This window comes from Aedes albopictus, unplaced genomic scaffold (assembly GCF_035046485.1).
Source record: "Aedes albopictus strain Foshan unplaced genomic scaffold, AalbF5 HiC_scaffold_89, whole genome shotgun sequence".
Taxonomy (NCBI): domain Eukaryota; kingdom Metazoa; phylum Arthropoda; class Insecta; order Diptera; family Culicidae; genus Aedes; species Aedes albopictus.
The window spans coordinates 32,029-52,558 of record NW_026917742.1 but is presented as its reverse complement, the minus strand read 5'-3'; the positions used below and the strand labels follow the sequence as shown (position 1 = coordinate 52,558).

General features: G+C 41.1%; 2 protein-coding genes across 2 annotated transcripts; one reads left to right on the top strand and one right to left on the bottom strand.

Moving 5' to 3' along the window:
- Positions 1-11,756: 11,756 nt before the first annotated feature.
- LOC134284800 (probable cytochrome P450 6a20) lies at positions 11,757-13,189 on the top strand (the record flags this gene model as incomplete). The annotated part of the gene is made up of 2 exons (XM_062844085.1): positions 11,757-12,243; positions 12,297-13,189. Coding segments are annotated over 2 exons (894 nt in total), but the record flags the coding sequence as incomplete, so codon positions are not given.
- A 4,162-nt stretch (positions 13,190-17,351) lies between these two features.
- Positions 17,352-19,165, bottom strand: LOC109415289 (cytochrome P450 6a8-like). The gene is made up of 2 exons (XM_019689168.3): positions 18,024-19,165; positions 17,352-17,959 (listed from the first exon to the last, which is right to left on the bottom strand). Exons 1-2 carry the CDS (start codon positions 19,120-19,122, stop codon positions 17,544-17,546), a joined length of 1,515 nt encoding a protein of 504 aa, XP_019544713.3. The 5' UTR covers positions 19,123-19,165; the 3' UTR covers positions 17,352-17,543.
- Positions 19,166-20,530: the final 1,365 nt, after the last annotated feature.

Here is a 20,530-nt window from a genome sequence, read left to right as displayed (position 1 = left end):
AAATGAAAACCATGATTTATATAGCGCATTTATTTCACCACTGGACTATCGCACTAGTTTTCACGAGTGCGAAAACGCTAATAAAAGTGCGCGATTGCATCAAATCAACTCGGTGTCTTCAGAGCACTTGTTCTTCATAGATTGAAGAAATAGTGCGCCGAAGACATCAACCTGAATTGATGCAATCGCGCACTTTTATTTACGTTTTCGCACTTATAATGCCGCAGTTCGCAGTCCAGTAGTGAACTAAATGCGGTATAACATTTAACACAATAATTTACTTCTTGATTTTATATTAAAAAATGAACTCAACGAATTGTTTAACAACATTTTAAGATTTTTGCCTGTCACTCAAAATTTCTGCAAGTTACACAAACTGTCAAGCTATGTACTTGAATGGAGCAATTTGATTCCTGGGAAACTCCTCGAGTGGGCCCGAGTTCATTAATTTATCATTAATAATCCAGGACGATGCTTGTTGCTATCCAGGACGACGAAGTAGTCATCATTGATGACGTCAAACCCGACATCAACCTATCATTCACCTATTTTTATTTTGGCCACCAAACCCAACATGGACCCAATACTTGTTCGGTGCTGGTCCAACAGTGGCCCAACATTCGATAAAAATTGACCCGACTTTGACCCGACACTCGACATTTTTTCAGTCTGGCGGAATTTTGCAGGGTTTTTCGTGTTTCGTGCCCAGCTACTCATTCGAGTGACAATGTATTCAATTGACAAGGATTCGCTTCTCATTTGATAGGTGCTCTGATTGAATGAAATCGTTTTGAACATGAATAGAAGGAAAAATGACTGAAAAGATTTGTTGGTTAGTGTTCAAATGAATGAGATGAATTTTTGCAACACTGGTTTGTACCGGTTCGTTTTGAAGGCTCCAACTCACAGGTGTCGCATAAATGTGGAAGTACAGGCAGTCAATCATGTTCACTTAGTAGTTAAAGGTCACAAGGCATTCTTAGACAATTTTGGGATATTCCAGGTGATTCTAAGTATTCTGGAACTCAGTTCTTAAAAGTCTATGGCTATTACAGTAGTTTCTCAAGCTAAAAATAGTAACTATCCATAATTAGACAGGGTTCAAATCAATAATTATTCCAAAATAGTTTTGAAATATTCCACATCAGCCAATTGAACAGTCAGAAGATTTACTGGACATAATAGATTACAAATCGGTTACCGGTTACTTTAGGATGTAATCTCAAAAACGGTTTGAATGTCCTTAGACATCTCAACAGATCTGATGCTGTCTATTGAACTTTGAGATGTCCAGTAAGTCATGATAGATTACAATTCGTGGCTTCGTATTATGAATGAAGTTACCATTACACCCGTAGACTTTAGGATCTAAACTCCAGAACAGTTTGGATAATCTAGGATATCCCGACTGATCTGAATCTGTCTATTGAACTTTCAAAAGACTTACTGGACATGATAGATTACAAATCGTAGCTTTGTAAAATGAAAGAAGCTACCGTTACAGCCGTAGACTTTAGGATCTTAACTCAAGAACAGTTAGGATGACCTAGGATATCCAGAAAAAATACTCTGCATCATATTCTACCCTTTTTATGCTGTTAAGCACCAAAACTACAGAAATATGAAGAAAAACTCTACAATAATGCTTGGAAAAATTCCGGCTTCAAAGAGTTAAACATCCCCGTAAATGAAAACCGCGTTAATTCAAAAATCCGCGTAAAAATAAACAGCGTTAGTTCAAAAATCCGTGTATAAAAAACCACGTTAATTCAAAAATCCGCGTCAATGAAACCGCGTTGAGTCAAAAATTCGCGTAAAAAAACCTCGTAAATGAAAACCTCGCAAAAAAAACCAGACTGTACCTAAATACTTTCATCAATGAACGATTGATTATCATGACATTCTAACTCACCTCAGTATTTGTGGAAATGCACTTGGTTTACCTGCACTGTACGTGTTCGACAGACTATCTGGAGTTGAAATCGACTAAGCGTGATTTCCCGCACTGCTTTCACTATCCCTCCTCTGGCTTGGTCATCCATTCCCAAGTAACATTTTGATGATCAATTAATCTTGTAGAGGGCTTGAAAACCTTTATAAAACCTTATACCATTTATTTTGGTTTTCGAATTGTTCTAAGAAACTCTTCTAGTCTATTTGACTAAAAATTGTTACTTGGGTTGTTGATTACACAGCGACATAAAAACTAACTATTCCCGACCAGAAGCTCCTAACAAGATTATAACTAAATTATAACAACCGTCGTTAGAAATAACAGAATTTGATATAATTTTGTTGTAAGGATTCTTATAGGTGAATAACCATAACAAAATTGAAACAAAATTTGTTATTATGTCAAAAACAAAACTATAACAAAACTTGTATTAGTTATTCAAACAGATATATAACAGCATTTGTTACATTATGCGTGTTAAAATATTTGCCTATAACTTAATTTTGTAACACATATATTGTAATATTTGCTACATTTTTTGTATCAAAATAATTTCAAAATTTGAAATATTGATCACTCGAGCAAAAAGCTATAAAACAAAACTTATAACATTCATTTATAACGCAACGCTAAAACCGTCATGATTTAACACCCCTCCTCTTCCGTTACGCATTTTTGTACGATAAACCTAAAAATTTTATATGGACCGTAACGCTCGGTTGTACTTTCCCCTCTTCCTTGAGCGACGGGTGACTTGGGGACGGCGTCATATTTGTTTGAAAAAAAAACGTAACAGAACTTGTTATCATTTAGTTATAATCTGCCAAATGCTTCCCAAACCAGCAGTGCTTTGAAGCTATCGTTATGCGATATTATTATGTACAGCTAAAAGGTGTAGTAAAAAAACTGTTGGGATATCACCATGGCTTGTCGGATTTAATCATTATTATCAATACAAACTGTAGGCTGGAATATTAGCTGGAAATCAAATACTTCCCCGAGCAGAGGAGAATATCAAAATAATAACAACTGAATCACAAAACCTTTTTTTATATCTTGGTTTGTTATTATTAACTTATTGAGGCAAAACTTTTCCAAAACAGGTTTTGTTGGGCAATCTTATTTTGTTATGATCCTGCTATTGGTATATTTTTTTTTAAATAACATTTTAATAAGATGTTTTGTTGTAGAACAAGTTCTGTTATTATTGTATTATTGAGAGTGCACCATTATTTGATCATCAATAGCACAACAATAAAGTTTAGCAATCACAACTACACCATGCAAGATTTACAGCAAAAGAAATGAAAAAGTTAACATTTATTGCTGATTTCCATTTGGAGTCTCTGCGCCATATCTTCGGTGTCTATGAATCGGTTAAGCTGAACTTTTGACACGGAACTAAGAATTACTTGTAATTTTTATTTCCATTTAGTTCGATCCATTTCAGTGGGGAAAAATGTAGAATATCTGTTGGTTCTATTTTGGAAATAAAAAAGTGAACAACCATGATCCACCATAACTCATAAACAAAATTAATTTTGAAATTATCTCAAGGCCGTTTGGGCCAGGAAGACTGGAAGCGTGCCATTCTCTTTGAATGATTGGCTTATGAGTTATAGTGGGTTATGGCCTTAGTCATGACTGTTTATTACTTTTTATTTTCAAAATGATACCAACAGAAATTCATTTTTTCCTCTGAAATCGCTCGAACTTAGGGGTTACATACCTACCTTGCGAGGATAAAAAAAAACCCCAGATTAATCCACCTAGCGGTGATAGTGCCTTTCTCGTCGAACATGTACTCATGATCTTGCCTTGGTTGGGATACGACTGCGATGATTTTGCTTCAGAATGTTGGGGGCTGTTTATTAATTACGTAAGGGTTTATGGGGGGAGGGGGGATATGAGAAATCTTACGCGCCATACAAAAATTGTTGGGTTCTCATACAAAAAATCTTACAAGGGGGGAGGGGGTGTCGGAAAATCGCAAAAAATCCCTTTCGTAATTAATGGACAGCCCCTTGGCTTTGTAGACTTTTAGGGGAATCGAAAACACTTGTTTATGATTTTTCGGTCCGTATGGGGCCTTTTCAAGGGTTCAATCGGTCAAGGTATTCTAGTCTAGATGACTTTGCTTAACCTAGAAGTGTCATACGGAAGTTTTGCTATGTATTGAGTCCGTTCGGTTTGAAACCGTCGTGATGCGGACAATCTTCTACCTATCGGGCGGTCTAGAATTCGGTCCCTGTTTTGTAATCTTCCACTATTGCTTTGTTTAGCAAGTTTCTGTGCATGGGCCATTATTCCGAAGAATGATCTTTCCGTCGACGTAATCCAAAATGTTCCTAAATTCTGAGAATACTTTATTTAGAAAAGCAATAATTTTAATAAAATTGGGAATATTCCGACGTCATGTTAAACGTATAGACAGAGCAGAAAAATATCTGAATTTTCAGTTGACTGCATGAGCACCTTCACTACATCACTGAAGGCCGATCAACATCAAGACGATAATTACAAGGTAGGATATAACTTCTTTCACAATCACAGATGACGTTACGGTCTTCGACAATTTTTTTTTTCTCCACACTTTAGGCTATATTTTATTATCATAGGTTACAATATACATGTAAAAATTGACAAAAAAAAATGCAAGCAAGTGAAATTTACCATACTAAATTCCATAAAAAGCTTTCCCAGTAGTTTTAGACGCAAAGGAAGATTGAAAAACACTTTGTCCGGGATTGATGCGATAATTTTCATTTTCCCATATAACGTTGACCCATCCTACTGTATATTTTTACACCTCAGAAATCCTAAATGGTGTGCTTGGATGAGATTGCTGTAGTGCAGACACACAGACATATCATTTGGTACAAATTGCTATTATATTCATCCTCACGAAAAAATAATCTCCAAATGCTAATCAGTTTGCGTTTCACAAGCTACTGCTGGCTTGATGGCGATAGTGGGTAAACGTCAAACCAGCAAAAAGGATTCATATTTGATTCAACCGTTGAAAATAAGTAGAGTGAGAAGTCTGTAAGTATGTGGCCTTAGCTCAGTCAAGATTTTGTTCTCTTACACATATTTATCGCTTGCATTGATTTTGTTCACTTTTGTAGTTCCTACGAAGCACCCAATGTTGGTTTTGCATCACTATTGGTATCCTCTAATGTGGTCTGAGCCTATTTTCTTATTAATCGTTCCTCTGGTTATTAAAAAAAAAGCTACGGTTTGATGTGTCGCATGCATGCGTTTGGTTCACTTTTGTATTTGGCCACATTCGGTAGGATACCCGAGAAACCGAATGCGGAACACTACCGGTAGTTTTAAATGTGGTCTGAGCCAATTTTTTTTTTTTGCTAATCGTTTTTCGGGTTATCGAAAAAGTCACGATTTGATGTATAGCATGCATGGGTTAGGATCGCTTTTTCATTTGGTCACTTCCGGCGGGACACCCGGAATCGATTCCGGGACAGTACCGATTATCCTTTATATGGTTTGAGACTAGTTTCTTGCTAACTGTTTCATCAAGTTTTCTTAAAAGCCATGTATTTATGCGTCTAATGGATGGGTTTCGTTCATTTTTGCATTTGACCACTTCCGGCGTAACAACCGAAACAGTTCTGGAACACTACCGATGTTGTCTTATGTGGTCTGAGCCAATCTTCTTGCTAACCGTTCATCAACCTATCGCAAAAGCCGCTATCTGATGTGTCGCATGCATTGGTTTGGTACCTTTTGATATTTGGCAACTTCAAGCGGGATACCCCAGATCGATTCCGGAACACTATCGGTAGACTTTAAAAAGATCTTAGATGTGGTCTATGCCTATTTTCTTGCTAATCGTTCACCACGTTATTTAAAAAGCCGCTGTTTAATGTGCCGCAGATTTGGTTCTCTTCTACATTTAACCACTACCTCCGGGACACCCGGAACCGGTTCCGGAACACTATCGGTTGTTCCAAATATGGTCTGAAACTATTTTCTTGCTAACCGTTTATCAGGTTGCCTAAAGGGCCGCGATTTGATGCATCGCATGTAAGGGTTTGGTTAACTTTTATACTGCGCTACTTCCGGCGGGACATCTGGAACCGGTTCTGTAACACTACCGGTTCCGATATGGTCTGAGAATGTTTTCCTGCCTACTGTTCATCAGGTTTTCGAAAAAGCCCCTGTTTGATGTGTCACATGCATTGGTTTGGTTCACTCTCATATTTGGCCACTTTCTGCAGAACACCCGGAACCGGTTCCGGAATACTACCGATTCAAACATGTTCTGAGAATGTTTTCCTGCCTACTGTTTATTAGATTATCGAAAATGTTGCTGTTTGATGTGCCGCATGCATTGGTTTGGTTCACTTTCATATTTGGCCACTTCCGGCGGAACACCCGGAACGCGTTCCGGAACACTATCGGTTCAGATATGGTCTGAGGATGTTTTCCTGCCTACTGTTCATCAGGTTATCGAAAATGCTGCTGTTTGATGCGCCGCATGCTTAGGTTTGGTTCACTCTCATATTTGGTCACTTCCGGCAGAACACCCGGTACCGGTTCCGGAATACTACCAGTTCAAACATGGTCTGAGAATGTTTTCCTGCCTACTGCTCATCGAAAAAGCCGCTGTTTGATGTGTCGCATGCATGGGTTTGTAGCGTTTTCATATTTGGCCCCTTCCTGGGGTACCGATCCGCAACACCTAAATGGCCATAACTCCGGAACGGCTGGACCGATCTGAACCATTTTCAATAGGAAACAATGGGACAAAATGCCCCGTCGAATGAACCATCGGTCGTTGAAATCGGTTGATATTTACTATCTAAAAATGAGGTGACCTTTTTGTACACATACACACACACACGCACATACGCACACACATACATACACACACACACACATACACACACAGACATCATCTCAACTCGTCGAGCTGAGTCGATTGGTATATAAGACTTGACCCCTCCGAGGGTTCTACCAAATTTTCGTTTTTGGAGTGAACATATAGCCTTTCGGTACACCTTGGTGTACGAGAAAGGCAAAAATATTTGTTATGATTCTGATATTATAACTCATTTTGCATTCATATTGTTACTAATAACTTTTTAATTTCAAAATGTGTTATTGAAACATGAAACATTGAATAAATTCACTGTTATAAAGTTGTTATGAAACTAACAAAAGCTGCTATTCAACTGGTCTTCCAGGAACATTTTTCTCTTATGATTTTTGTTATTTCGCCGCTTATGACAGACAAGTTTATAACATGGTATGTTATGTTAATAACATGAAAATAACTCTTTGCGTTACTCAGTTATTTTGCCAAAATAACCCATTTTATTATGCTGTTGGTATTCCCTTCTGCTCGGGTTGGTCTGCCTCAAGAGCAAACTTATGTGTCTCCGACGGATTTTGGGCCGCTGAATCCGAATCCGGGCTCAGATTAGCTCCAGCACGTCACAATTTAGAGCTTTACCTCTATTTATACGGTAAAATATACGATTTTGGGCTTTTTTTACTGCAAGCCATTAAGCATGGAAATATTATTTTTAAGCAATCAAAAGGTAAATTGGTCAATTAACATGTAAATTAACGACTCATGCTAAATATTTCGTTTAACAAAATCGAATTTGATAGTTTTAAGCGATTTATGTTAGGTTCGATATTTCCCATACATACAAGTCACCTTCCAAAAGTTGCATGCAAGTTTATTTACTATGTAACATAAAATGCTGAAATCTATTGAATTTGATATGGTAAAACGTAATATTTTACGCAAAATTTTCACTTTTCAAAAAATGTTTAATTAGCTGTAACTTTTCAAAAAGTGCATCAAATATTCTAAAATTTTTACTGTAAGTTGATCAACTAGTTGTGTATCAGTGGACAAAATTTGGGAAAGATCGGGCTATTCTGCACGAAGTTATGAGCATTTCAGAAAAAGGTAGAATTATCCGATAGCCAACTTTGAGCTGTTATATCTCCGGATTCAATAAACCGAATGCTATGAAATTTTGTCCATTTATGACTTATATAATGAGCTCTGAAAAATGTTTGACTAAACTTGAAATTAATAACAAGAGAAAAAGTTATAGCGATTACATTATTTTATGATTTTTTAGTAAATTAGTCTTTTAGTTTTTTTAATATGCATCCCATTACTTTTTCAATGAATTGCCGCCGTGTTACTTTCTTTCAAAACATATCTGTATTCGAGACAATCGGAGGGAATTTAAATGAACTATAATTAGCATCTTGAATTTTGAAACGATATTGAAATTTAAGAAAATTTGGTGTTTTATTAGAAAAATAGTCTAATCGTTATAATTTTCTTCCGTGTTAAAAATTTTAAGTTATGACAAAAGTTTTTCAAAGCTTATTATATAAGCCGTAAATGGTCAAAATTTCATTGCATTCGGTTCATCGAATCCGGAGATATAACAGCTCAAAGTTGGCTATCGAATAATTCTACCTTTTTTGAGAATCTATATAACTTCGTGCAAAATAGTTCGATCTTTTTCAAATTTTGTCCACTGATACACAAATAGTTGATGAACTTACAGTGAAAATTTGAGAATATTTGATGCACTTTTCGAAAAGTTGCAACTATTTGAAATTTTTTTGAGAAGGGAAAATTTTGCCTGTCCCGATCATTTTGTCTATCCCCTGTATTTCCATACCTAATGGCTTGCAATCAAAAAAAGCCCAAAATCGCAAATTTTGCCGTATAAGATTCTAGCTTATTCGAGTTTGTATGAACGATTTTATTTTTACATATATTTGATTTCATTCGTACACCAATGCGAGCAAAGATGTGAATGCGTCTCGACTCGACGAAAACTGATTATTTCTTTGACTAGCAGGACAACGTAACTTATGTATGACAAGGAAGATATATAAATGTATTTAAATGTTGGTATGATATGAAGAGCGAGGGGGTATGAGATGTTTTCTACAAGAAAAACTAGTAGGGCTGATAGAGCCATTCGACGACTTAGCCGTACATTGCCAGGATCTAGGAGCAAATCCTGTTTGATGCAAATATTTATTAGTTTTGAAGCTAATGCGTTGTCAATGAGACCAATTGATCTGGACATTTTGGATGAAAATTACTACTTTTCATAAATAATGATCTGCAATAAATGACGCAAAAACATGATGATCAGCAATTACTAACATAATGAACATATCTACTTGATAGAATATTTTAATAGAGTAGAGACTACATATTTGATATGACATGACACAGGGCAAAACAGTAACACTACCTGAGTTTGGGAATCTAAGGCAACTAGCTGACAAATTGACAAGGACCTAGCAGACTACATGAACCTTAGGGAACGTCCATAAATTACGTCACGCTTTGAGGGGGGAGGGGGGTTTCAGAAAAGTGTGACAACCCATATAAAAATTTTAGAGGTCCCATACAAAAAGTGCGACATAGGAGGAGGGGGGTTGAAAATGGTCGATTTTTGCGTGACGTAATTTATGGATGTTCCCTTACTACAGAAACCAATTTCACACTTTCTTCCATACTTGCACTATTGTGTCTCAAGCTCAGTCCATTCCCTCTCCCCAGCCTATACCATTACCCTTCCGATGGTGTTCATGTGGTCCGCACGGACTATTACGGCCATTACCTCTCCTTGATCTTCGGCTTTGGATCGACTTGCGCTCTTATTGCCCCACCAACTGCTGCAAAATGAAAATGAAAATAATAGTGTTTCTCTAAAGCATTCTTGTTTGAAGTAGAATTTCGACCGAGATCAGATTTTTCATCATGGTACGAAGTAGTACGGTATGATGATTATTTTCACTAAGTCTTAGCGATTCTCCTCGACACTTTTGCTACAACTCATAGCGGTGAGTCTAAACCGAATGAAGCATCCGCCTCTACTGTTCTCGGTCCTGGGCTAATCGCTCGCATTCGCCTTGAACGTTTAGAGGCCTCAGGTCCTCCTCAACTGTAAGAAGCCAACGTGTGCGCGGCCTTCCACGAAGCCGACGACCTCTTCCTGGTTCTCTGCTGAATATGATTTTAGCTTGTCGTTCCTCCGGCATACGAGCTACGTGCCCAGCCCACCGCAGCCTGCCGTGTTTTATTCGTTTTGTTATATCCTTCTCTTTACATACTACGAATTGTTCATGCGACGCCGGCAAATGCCATCCTCCAGTTTACCGCCTTGCAGAGATGGTATTTCACCGTAGCGATTCACTGGGGCGTCAGTTTGTCGACCACACTGAGGATAGGAACATTTTTCACCACACCAAGAAGCCAGTTTCTCATGTTGTGGGTGGTGGGTAGACCAAGCGCTAGTGTGTGCTCTTGCTCGTTCGCCTTCGATCGAGTGTGGCTCACTCTATCGCGTGCATCGCTCTCGCGCGCTCTCCCGTGTTTTCACCCAGCAGTCATCGAATCACCACCATGGTGTCACCGGGGCGAGAACTCTCCGGTGTTTCACCGCAGCGCGCACTCTGGCGCAAAAACCTCACTGGAGCGTGCGCCCGGGTGATTTTTTACACTTTCACCGGAGAGAATTTTAAAGCGCTCTCACCGCACTGTTGTGTGGCCTAGTGCTCATGGAGCTAAGAGATTTATTTCTACCCACCAAGCTTGCGCGCATCCGAATCGCAGTGGTGGATCCACATATAAGAGGGCTCCTGTTGAGATGCACAGCGTGAGTGGTGTATTTTCTATTTCTCTTTTCTACAATGAGGATATGGACATCTCTGCCGCCTTGTATTGTTCGTAATACTTTACGTTCGAAGACTCCAAACTTCTTTTTACGTCCACGTTTCATGACCGTATGGCCCGATTTGCTGCCGCAATCCGTCTTCTCATTTCGCAGGTAATATCACTATCGCACGTCACTAGAGTACTAAGATAAACAAAATTCGTCCACAACATCCAACTTTTCACCATCTAGCACAGTGATGCTCAGCGCTTATCACATTTTTGAACATCATTTGGTTAAAAATAAATAAAAAATGAAGAGATATGTTACAAACTTATGCTCAATCCAAAGCTTGATGTTGTAGCTGATGAATAAAAACCTCAGTCATATTAACAATTTTTCGAAATTTGCTCGATAGAGTAAAATTTTAGGTACGGCCCGCGGGCTGCTCCTATTTTGGCCGAAGTTCGTTAAATTACGAAAATTTTCGAAACAAATTTCAGTTAAGTAACCTTGTACTACTAGCCTCGAAAGTAAGCTTCAGTTTGAATACAAATTTGCTTGTCATTAAAGTTGTTTTCGATAAGTACTAAGCAATTGGTGACGTTGATCACCAGCAATCTTGTACTTGGTCTTTGTACTGCTAATCGTTAGTCCAATCCTCGCAGCCTCGCTCTTGAAAGATATGAACGCCTCTTCCACGGCCCGACGGTCGATCCCGATGATGTCGATATCATCCGCGAAGCCCAGGAGCATATGCGACCTCGTGACAAGGGTTCCACTCCTTTGCACACCAGCTCTCCTTATTACTCCTTCCAGCGCTATGTTGAACAGTAAGTTCGAAAGAGCATCGCCCTGCTTCAGCCCGTCTAGGGTTACGAACGAGAACGAAATTTCATCCGCAACCCGTACACTTGATTTGGAACCGTCAAACGTCGCACAAATCAGTCTAATCGTAATCTGCCATAACTCGTTTCTCTTCACTGAATCGTACGCCGCCTTGAAATCAATAAACAGATTATGGGTCTGCAAGTTGCACTCCCGAAATTTATCGAGAATCTGCAGCAGGGTGAACATCTGATCCGTCGTTGATTTGATCGGCCCCGACAAAAACTTGCCTTGACATTGCCGATAGGGTGTTCAACCCGCCACCGTTGGAGATGATCTATATGCTTCTGTTAATTAGTTTCCGGGAGTGGGCTGTGAAGCTGCGACTGAAGCAAACTACAGCAGATATCGAAAGGTATTTTGTGGGCATCGTTCGAAAGACTGTAGAACATCGTGAGAAGAATAACATCTCCCGTCCGGATTGTCTGCAGCTGTTGATGCAGTTGAAGAACAAAGGCACGATCGAAGAGGATGAGGAAGATTCGAAAAAGATCATCACAATGAAGGATGTGATTGCCCAGGCGTTCCTGTTTTTCTTCGGTGGATTTGAAACGTCTTCCAAGGCGTTGTCGTTTGCATTGTTTGAGTTGGCATACAATCAGGAGATTCAGGACAAAGCTCGGGAGGAAGTTCAACGGGTTCTTGCCAAACACGATGGTCTGCTGACTTACGAAGCCCTGAAGGATATGGTTTATGTGGAGCAAATCGTCCACGATAGGTTGATTTAACTAGTAAGCTTTTCAAGTTCCACATTTCTATAAACTTTGATCCCCTTGGGAAGTTTGCTCCAATCGGGCAAATATTTCGCGTAGCGAACGAACCCTATGAGATTCGCAAACCGGATTTCACCCTCGAAAAGGGCACCATAGTAATGATTCCGATCCACTCGATTCATCACGATCCGGTCATCTACCCGGACCCGTCCCGTTTCGATCTGGACCGGTTCACCGCGGAGGCCGTCAACGCGCGGCCCTCCCAAAGCTTCCTTCCGTTTGGGCACGGTCCACGGAACTGCATAGGGATGCGCTTCGCCCTGCTGGAGGTGAAATTTGGAATTGCCCAGCTGGTGAGCCGGTTGCGGTTCACGGTTAACGAGAAGACGCAACTTCCGCTGCAGTACGACCCTAAGGTGAATGTGGCCACGGCTTTGGGGGGGCTGTGGTTGGACGTTGAACGGATCTAGTTAGAAGGAAATTCGACTTGACCTGAAACAATTAAAGCTTGAACTAATTAAGTGGTTTGAACTACACCGCTTTATGAAATTTCAGTGATATTTCTGAAAATTATTATAGCGCAACGTAATTGTCTAAATGATTAACATAAACAATAATGTGCCATATTATTAAACTGCAGTTTAAAAAGATTTCATCATGATGACAAACATGATCGTAAGGCTGATATTCTGGAGATTTCATCAAGGACTCCCTGAAGATAGCGTTGGGCAATTTTAAATCGATGTTCGCAACATCGATGTTTTTGTTTCGATTAATCGATTTTTTGAATCGATGTTGAAGCCCCATAAAATCGACCGAATCGATTTTTTACATTCGGATTTTCTTTCGATTCAAGAATATAAAACTTTCATTTTTCTTCAGAATGCATTGTCTCAACGTTATATCAATTTTCGACACAGAGTCGTAAAATCATTGGCGTAGCTAGGATTTTTTCTGGAGGGAGCCCAGGGGGGGGGGGCAGGCTGAATTGAGATGACTTTTAAGCGGCATGGGCGCCCGATATGTGAATATGCAAATAGGCATTGCAGTTTTGTCACAGAGAACAGACGTCTATCTTTGCTTTCCGCCTTGTGTAAAACTTTGCAACGGTCATATCAGAGCATGTGGTTTGGTTATGCTCCCGTTGCGTGGCGCTAGCGTCCCATCACTTTCATTGTCGTGTTGTCATTTTTGTTTCCTGTGTTCGCCGTTTTTGGCCGTTTGGCGCTCGTGTCGTTTTGTGGGCTAGTGTATTTTAACGATGAACACTGCCATCGTGGGGTCAAATCGACTTTATATGTGGGGCAGTCTCCGTTGGTGGCGTTGAGGTGCACTTAAATCCTTTACACACGATTTCGACGTGTTTTTGTTCGAGCTTAATCGTCTGTTCTCTGTGGTTTTGTATAGTTTCGTAAACTATATGAGTATGAACAATTCCTCCAGGATTTTTTTCCATAGCTTGCTGCAGTGATTCCATCTTAAATTCCTCCTGAGATTCCTTTAAGAATTCATCTAGGGATTCTCCCAGACATTTCTTCTGGCATTTATCGTGGGATATCTCTAATGGTTCCTCCAGTGATTGTTCAAGTGCTGTTTTCGAAGATTCCTTCAAGAGTTTCTCCAGAGATCCTTTAAGGTATTTTTGCAGATATTCCTTCAGAGATTTCTTCAAGGATTTCTACATATATTCCTTCCAGAATTCCGCTGGAGATTGCTCCAATAATTCCATTTGCAATTATTCGAAGTATTTCTGCAGGAATGTCTCCCAGAAACTGTTTCTGTAAATTTTACTAGAGATTATTCAAAAATTAATCAAGAAATTTCTTAAAAAACAATCCATTAGGAATCCATCCAAGTATTCCTGGGAATTTCTTCCGTGATTCTTTCGGGAACAACTTTCAGGATTATTATTATTATTGATTTATATTAATTTTATCTGTATTAACGAGATTTTTAGCATTAGGCTAGTTCAACTCGGGACCCACGCTTTACTCCCCTCCCGGAGGCAGAACTCACATTTTGTGAGTTTGTCGGGAGTGGGATTCGATCCCAGGCCCTCGACGTGATACAGGATTATTTTGAAAAAAGCCTCCGAGAAACCTTCTTGGGATTGCTTTCAAGCTTCCTCCTGAGGTTTTTCAGCAACTCCTTCAGGGAACTGCTTCAGGAACTGCTACAGGGATTGCTCCAAAAGTTCCTCTGCGTACTCTTTTTTAGGATTCCATCAGGATTTCCTCTGGAATTTCAGCGTTTTCTTCAGTACTTCCTCCTGGGATTTTTTCAGAAACTCCTCTTAGAATTCCCTCGGAAATTGATCCTTGGATTTCTTCAGGAATTCCTCCTAGGATTCCTCCAAGAATTCCTCAAGGGATTCCTCCAGAAATTTCTCAAGGATTCCTCTGGGAATTCCTACATGGATTCCTCTAAAAATTCTTACAGGGATTCGTCCGGGAATTCCTCTAGCAATTTCTTTAGAGATTCCTCTAGGAATTCCTTCAGATTTCTACAGGTATTCCTCTTGAGATACCTCAAGGAATTCCTCTAGAAATTCCTTCAGGATTTCCTCCTAAAAGTGCTCAGTTCTTCAAGAAAATCCTCCAGGAATTGCTCCAGGGACTTCTCCAAGTATTTCTCCAGGGATTCCCTATGGAATGTTTACAAGGATTCCTCCAGGAATTCCTCTAGAGATTTCTCAAGGAATTTCTCTAGAGATTCCTCCAGCAATTCCTACAGGCATGTCTCCAGAAATTTCTCCAGGGGTTCCTCCAGGCATTCCTTTAGAAATTTCTCCAGGAATTCCTTCCGGAGTTTATCCAGGAATTATTCCAATAATTTCTCCAGCGATTCCTTCATGAATTCTTTCTGCGATTCCTCTAGGAAATCATTATATCTTCAGGAATTCTCCAAGAAATCCTCCAGGGATTCCTTCAGAAATGCCCCCAGGAATTCCTCCTAAAATTTATCCAGGTATTCCTCCAGGCATTTCTCCGGAAATTCCACCAAGAATTTCTCCAGGGATTACCCCAGGTATTTCTTCAGGAATTCCTTCAGGAATTCTTACAGGAATTGATCCAGGAATTCCTCCAGGAAATCCTCCATGGATTCCTTCAGAAATTCTTTCAGGAATTCCTCGGGGATTTTTTCCAGGGATCCTCCGGGATTTCTTCCAGGATTTTCTACAGGAATTCCTCTGGGAACTTCTGTAGGCATTTCTCTAGGAATTTCTTCAGAAATTTTCAAGGGATTCCTCCCAGAATTCCTCTAGAGATTTCTCCAGGGATTCATTCGGGGATTTCTTCAAGAATTCCTCTAGGGAATTCTCCAGGAGTTCCTTCTGGGATTCCGTCTGGAATTTGCCCAGAAGATCCTCCAGAAATTGCTTCAGGGATTCTTCCAGTGATTTTTTCAAAAATCCTTCAGGAGTTCTTCCAAGAATTTCTCCAGAAATTTCTGTAAGGATTCCTCCAAGAATTCCTCAAGATGTTTCTTCTCCAGAGATTCCTCCCAGGTTTCTTCTGAGGAATCCCCCAGGAGTTAATCAAGGGATTTCTTCAAGATTCCTTGCAGAATATGCTCCAGGCATTTATCCAAAAATTTCTTCAGGGAGTCCTCCAGGAAATTCTCCTGGAATCCTCCAGGGATTCCTTCAGGGTTTCCTTCAGGTATTCCTGCAAGAATTCCTCCAGAAATTTCTTTAGAAATTCCTCCACGGATTCATCCAGGAATTCCTCCAGAGACGGTTCGATGTACAATCTCAATGTTTGATAGTAAATCGTCCCTGAACTTGTACTCCATACTACAAACGGATCATTTTATGGTTTTGAAACATTTTATAATATCGAATCGATGTGAAAACATCGATTCAAAGGATTCGATTAAATCGGTGAATCGATATTGCTGGTCCGATTCGAATCGATTCACAAAAATCGATGTTTCAGCCAAACTTGCCCAATGCTACAGTCGGCGAACATATCATTTAGCCTGCTTCTTTTTGTTCCTCCCTAAGTAAACAATCTTGAAATGATTCTTCCTCCCACATTCAAGATACTTCTTCCCGAGGGCCGGACATTTCATCTTCTCCGGCACATGGTCTCCACCGCAATATCGACATTGCTTTTTCATCTTCTTTGTAGCAGTCACCATGTCCGGTACCGATATATTCCCAGCTTTCAAGAGCTCTTTCCGTATCTGATGACTTTCGATGCCAGCGATCAGCCGATACTTCAAAACTTCTTCCTGCTGAGCGTCATCCTAACCACACTTTTTCACTTTTGTTTTTATCCTCTTCGCAAAATCTTCAATTTTTTCGCCTTCTTGTTGACAAATCGTGTTAAACTTCTTTTTTATGTGTATTTTAACTATAGCTAATTCTTCACTATGTATCGTGTTGAACTCTGCTCGCTCCACTCGAACATCTCTCTGCGCCACCAGATGCTTTCGCACCTCTTCCAAAATTGACTCCGGGGATGTCTTTTGGGCCGTAGTCAGTGGAAGTTCGGCCAAGGCATAGTATTGAGGGATTTGCACAAAAGTGCACGCGGCCTATCGCTTCTGAAAGGTACAGCCGCGGTTTTCACTCCCTGTTTACTTCATCCTTATGGGAAATAACATTGCGGCGTTTCCTACGGTGCGGCTGTTCCTTTCGAAAACGATAGACCGCGTGAACTTTTGTGCAAAGCCCATTTTTGAAACATTTCAACGACCGCGCGGTGTTTACGTTTCAAGAAATCTGACAATACTTCCATTGGAGTTTGAATATGCCAATGGCTTCTTCGTTGTCACCGTCCAATCTCAGAGGTGTCGGAATCGGAGTATTTGACATTTCGAGGTTATGTCAACACCGCGAAAACAAACAAAAAATTGACCGGAACTTTGAACCGACCAACGTTATCCGCTCGCGACAAAGTATCGAACTAGCTAAATCGTACTAATTTACGGGGCATTTACGCAGAAAGACCGAATTTCACGCGATTTTCCGACAAAAAATCTCACTTCTAACACCATGTTTTCTAAAGAACGTGGTTGGGTGTTGACAGTCTGGAGCATACTGATTTATTGTTCTTGTTTGCATATGGTGGTTCATTACATTGCGTACCAGAGTGGTTCAAATACAACAAATACAATATCAAAGGATCAAAACCGCAGTTTATTGATATGGCACTTTATTATTTATGTGTAATAATTTGGACAAATACTTTGTGCTTACATAATATTCATAAATATCATTAAAAGTTCATAACACTGTCGGTGAAGTTCAAGCCACTATTTTCCATCATTCTTTAATATCAGGACATGCGAATTTCCTTTGAACTAGATCCGTTCAACGTCCAACCACAGTCCCCCCAGAGCCGTGGCCACATTCGCCTTAGGGTCGTACTGCAGCGGAAGTTGCGTCTTCTCGTTAACCGTGAACCTCAACTGGCTCACCAGCTGGGCAATTCCAAATTTCACCTCCAGCAGGGCGAAGCGCATCCCTATGCAGTTCCGTGGACCGTGCCCGAATGGAAGAAAGCTGTGCGAGGGCCGTCCGTTGATGGCCTCCGGGGTAAACCGATCCGGATCGAAACGGGATGGCTCCGGGTAGATGTCCGGATCGTGGTGAATCGAGTGGATCGGGATCATTACCATTGTGCCCTTTTCGAGGGTGAAATCCGGTTTACTGATTTCATAGGGTTCGTTCGCTACGCGAACTATGTTTCCGATAGGGGCGTACTTCCGAAGGGATTCTGAAACGGGGAAAACAAGTTTATGGAAATGTGGGACTTAAAAGAGATAACAAAAACAACCTACCGTGGACGATTTGCTCCACATAAACCATATCCTTCAAGGCTTCATACGTCAGCATACCTTCGTGTTTGGCAAGAACCCGTTGAACTTCTTCCCGAGCTTTATCCTGAATCTCCTGATTGTATGCCAACTCAAACAATGCAAACGACAACGCCTTGGAAGATGTTTCAAATCCACCGAAGAAAAACAGGAACGCCTGGGCAATCACATCGTTCATGGTGATGGTCTCCTTCGAATCTTCCTCATCCTCTTCGATCGTGCCCTTGTTCTTCAACTGCATCAACAGCTGCAGGAAATCCGGACGGGAGATGTTATTCTTCTCGCGATGTTCCACAGTCTTCCGAACGATGCCCACAAAATACCTCTCGATATCCGCAGGAGTTTGCTTCAGCCGCAGCTTCACAGCCCACTCCCGGAAACTGATCAACAGAAGCATATAGATCATCTCCAACGGTGGTGGGTTGAACACCCTGTCGGCAATGTCCAACAACTCTGTGCTCTCGTCCTTCAACGCGTTGCACTCCAACCCGAACGCACACGAACCAATGACGTCACACGTGAACTTCTGCGCCTGGATACCCATCTCCACGGGCTCCTTGCTCTCAATAAACCGATCAAAACTAGCCACAAACTCCAACCCAATCTCGCGCACCGTCAGGAACATGTACTTAATCTTCCCGGAGCTAAACGTCGGACTCAGCTTGTTCCTTAAAAACCGCCACCTCTCGCCTTCAATCGAGAACATGTGCGACGCCAGCGGATCATCCCGCTCGTTGAAGAACATCCCCCGGTCGTGGAAACTGTTGAAATCTTTCACCAGAATCGCCTTCACTAAGTCTACGTCGATAGCTAGTAGCACCGGATTGACGCAGAGGAACATTCCGACGGCCGAGTGAGTTTTCCGATACTGTTCGTACACCGGATTCAGCAAATCGACAAAGTGTTTCGTGGTGCCCATGCCGTTGAACGATCCCATCGGAAGAGCACCGGGAACGAACGGAACGTTCCGGTGTGCCCAGTAGGCAAATTTACGACGCACATAGAGGTAGAGAAGCCCCAGGAGGGGTAGAAACAGGCACAGCGTAGTGACCAGCCAGGCCATAGCTTGTGTTTTTGAACCGAACACGCGCGTAGTTGCGGCAGAACTGGAGCGTGTGCAGTGCGCAAGAGTGTGCGGACTCTGGCATCTTCGTCGATTGTATTGCGGGAGAGATATCCATTCAATCATCATTTACCGTGTGGTGGCGTAAAATTGGCCATTCCAAGTTGATGTCAATGGAATGCTTTCTTAAACAACTGTACGTTAGTTCAACAATGATATTTCAACTGAAATCTGTTATCTCTGAGCCCATATAACCGAATGGGCGCAATGAAACTGCAAGACAATGTTGAGGGTGATGGGTTCGATTATCGGTAGAATAGTAATTTTCTTTACTTCATTATACGTGCATTTCTCATAAGATATTACACTGGAAACTCACTTTCCAGGAAGTTCCTAAAGAGCCCAAAAAATGGATTCCAAGGGACTTTTATGCGTTTCAGAGGATTTCAGGAGCCTTTTAAAGGCGTTCCAACAGGTTTTGTTGTCGTTGTAATTGAAGTACGGGGATTTCAGCGGTGCTTCAATAGTATTAAGAGGATTTTAAAAACGTTTCAAGTGACTTCAGGGGCGATTCAGGTATTTTCTTCACACGATGCAGGGGGAGGGTCTCAAGAGCCTTTCAAGGGTGTTACAAGTATTTTCAGGGGCGTTTTGAGACATTTTAAAGAGCTTCAGGGGGTTTCAGGGAAGTTTTAAGAGCGTTTGTAGAGGTTTTATATAGGAGCGTTTCGAAGCATTTCAGGTCATGGCCATATCAGGGGGTTTCGGGAACCCCCTCAATAAAAAAAACACCGAAAATGACTCCATAACGCCTTTGAAACCCGCCGATAATGCTCGGAGACTTCCTGAAATGACTCTGAAAACTCCCTAACACACCCTAGGACCCATTCCTGCGTAACGTCTCTAAAGTCCGCCGAAAATCCTCAGAAATTTCCTTCTATTCCTCCAAAGTCCCCCTTAATTTCCCCTCAGACCCTTTGTAACGCACTTGAAATCCTCCGAAACCCCTGTATACACCTAACACCTCTAAAACCCGCCGAAAATTCATCTCTGAGAAGCGCCTGTCGGTCGAGATTTTACAACACCCCAAAACGCCTGCATAACGCCTCCGAAACCCGCCGAAACGCCCCTAAGACACATTAAAATGCCCTGGAGCGCTCTTGAAATCCTCTGAAGCGCACCAGAGACCCCTTTGAACTTTTTGGTACCCCTTAAAACCCCCTTAACGCCATTGAGACCTTCTGGTAGCCCCTAAAATGTCCCTAAAACTTTTGAAACGCCCCTGAGACTTGCTGGAACTAACCGTGAGACCCATTGCAGCGCGCCTGAGGCCCCCTGGAACCCCCTGGGATGCCCTTGAAATGCTCCTGAGATCTCGCTGAAACTCCTTGGGACCCCCTGGAACGCT